The sequence below is a fragment of the Gossypium raimondii genome, chromosome 2 (assembly GCF_025698545.1).
Source record: "Gossypium raimondii isolate GPD5lz chromosome 2, ASM2569854v1, whole genome shotgun sequence".
Lineage (NCBI taxonomy): Eukaryota > Viridiplantae > Streptophyta > Magnoliopsida > Malvales > Malvaceae > Gossypium > Gossypium raimondii.
The window spans coordinates 32,965,122-32,967,163 of record NC_068566.1 but is presented as its reverse complement, the minus strand read 5'-3'; the positions used below and the strand labels follow the sequence as shown (position 1 = coordinate 32,967,163).

General features: G+C 35.5%; 1 protein-coding gene across 2 annotated transcripts; it reads right to left on the bottom strand.

Moving 5' to 3' along the window:
* Positions 1-372: 372 nt before the first annotated feature.
* LOC105788423 (transcription factor MYB34) lies at positions 373-1,772 on the bottom strand. Of its 2 annotated transcripts, XM_012615321.2 has the most exons (3): positions 1,557-1,772; positions 1,346-1,475; positions 373-1,126 (listed from the first exon to the last, which is right to left on the bottom strand). In XM_012615321.2, exons 1-3 carry the CDS (start codon positions 1,687-1,689, stop codon positions 436-438), a joined length of 954 nt encoding a protein of 317 aa, XP_012470775.1. In that variant the 5' UTR covers positions 1,690-1,772; the 3' UTR covers positions 373-435. The 2 variants fall into 2 exon arrangements, with proteins under 2 accessions (XP_012470775.1, XP_052479492.1); XM_052623532.1 differs by having other exon boundaries at positions 1,346-1,772.
* Between the last annotated feature and the right edge of the window lie 270 nt (positions 1,773-2,042).

Genomic DNA, 2,042 nt, shown 5'->3' with positions numbered 1-2,042 from the left:
ATTTATAAATATTATGTTTATATAAAATATTTGATAATTTATTTTATATATAAAATGTGAGAATAAAATACATTATATAAATTAGTAACTATAAATAGTTAAAATTTTATATAAATTTACATTGCAATCAAAACATCATTCTATCAAATAATTACATGTAAGATTTAACCCTATTTCATTCAAGGGAATGGATTGTTGCAAATAATTGTTTAATTTATGTTATAATAAATGCGTACGATGTTTGAAATTTATATTATCTGTATCTACGTTGAGTAAAGTTGCTTATTCTAATCATCATTATGCCAAAAAAAAAACAAACATAAAATTATAAAAGAAATTGTTGTTTTATGGAATAAAAATCTGAATATGTTCATAGTAAAGCTCTGCAAATACTTGCATAAAATGCAGAAACATGATCTAAATGGAGTAGAGTTATTATAAAAACCCCAGAGATCCCACTGTATAATCATCGTCATCGACAACAATTACGTCGTCGTCCCAAAGTCCACCATAACCAACAGTCATGGAATCACTGTAATCAATTTGCACTTGCTCTGGTTCGATGCTGTAGTTGGTGTTTACCCAGTCACTGAGTTCGTCAACGCAAGTCGGTGAAGCGAACTCGGAGGCCACAATGTCGTTTAAAACTCCAGCAGAAGAACTGCTATCACGTTCATCAATGGCGTTTGTAGTACCACATTCTGGTATTGTCAGCGAATTACTGATATTATTATTATCTGCCCAAGACGTACTTTCTGGTGTAGAACTCGGCAAAGGGTGGCAAAATATATCGGAACTTTCGGCACCACCGTTGAATGGCATTGTTGGTTGCTGCAGAGTTTGAGAAGCTCGCAGACGGCCAACACATTGAGTGACCCTAGTGGCCAACTTATTGAGTAGCAGTGCTGAAGCTGAGCGTTGCTTTGTGGGTTCAGATTGTTGTGGTTTGGCACATTCGGTGTCGGTGACAGCATTACTATCGGAGTTTCCGCTGGATGAGGCGGCGCCGCTGACCGTCACCTGATCTGCACCCATGTTAGCTAAGCGTTTCTTTAGATGAGCGTTCCAGTAGTTCTTGATTTCGTTATCTGTTCTATTTGGCAAGTGCCTGGCTATTGCTGCCCACCTTCACCAATATAAACTTACATATAAATGAATATCCCATTAAAGAAAAAGAAAAAAGAAAGAGTGATGGAGATGATTGTGATAATGTAAAGAGAATATATTATATAATATATGAAATATTCTAGAGAAAGCTAAAAGTTAAAAGATTTTAAAAACAATTTCAGACTGCTGTGTTGGTGTTGTGAGAAAAAGGAAAGGGTAGGTTTGGAAATGCAATAACCTGTTGCCTAATTCAGCTTGAAGTTTAATAATGGTTTTATCTTCCTCAGGAGTGAAATCTCCTCTCTTAATTCCAGGTCTTAGATAATTAGCCCATCTCAATCTACAGCTCTTCCCACATCTTTGAAGACCTGCAAAACCGAAATTCGAACATGGACATAAAAGTAAAAAATAAAACAATGCCCATATAAGAAGGAAACCTAAAGATTTACCAGCTTTTTGGGGGAGGAAACGCCAGCCACCTTCGCCATGTTTTTGAATGTAAGAAATGAGCTTTTGGTCTTCTTCAGCAGTCCAGGCTCCTTTCTTCAAACCATCTGAACTGCAGAATGGAGTTCTTCCCATTCTGATATGTGAGTCGCTTTGTTCACTTTGTGAATGCTTTGTATAGGGGAAATGGGTCGAGCAGTATGAAGGGCTTTCACATTAGAATTGAGGAGACTGATGGTGTGGCTTCTTACTGAAGATCTGATATGGAACTGTGAGGGACATTTCTCACTACATATATATATAGAAATAAATCAAGCCTTTGCTTTTATTTTTTCCATGATCCTTTGTCATTTTTCTTATCTAATTTCACAACATCATTAAGTTAAAATAACAATATGTTGTTAGGTAGTATAGTGAAATTTTGATTAAGTAAAACTTCCAATTCAGATCCATCAAAAGAATATTGGGACAACATACTTCTCAATTAA

Excerpts from the sequence above, each read along its gene's own strand:
- LOC105788423 (XM_052623532.1), bottom strand. The coding sequence starts at position 1,689 with ATGGGAAGAACTCCATTCTGCAGTTCAGATGGTTTGAAGAAAGGAGCC. Across the intron at positions 1,127-1,345 it reads CAAGCTGAATTAGGCAACAG|GTGGGCAGCAATAGCCAGGC; the intron begins GTTATTGCATTT and ends ATATTGGTGAAG.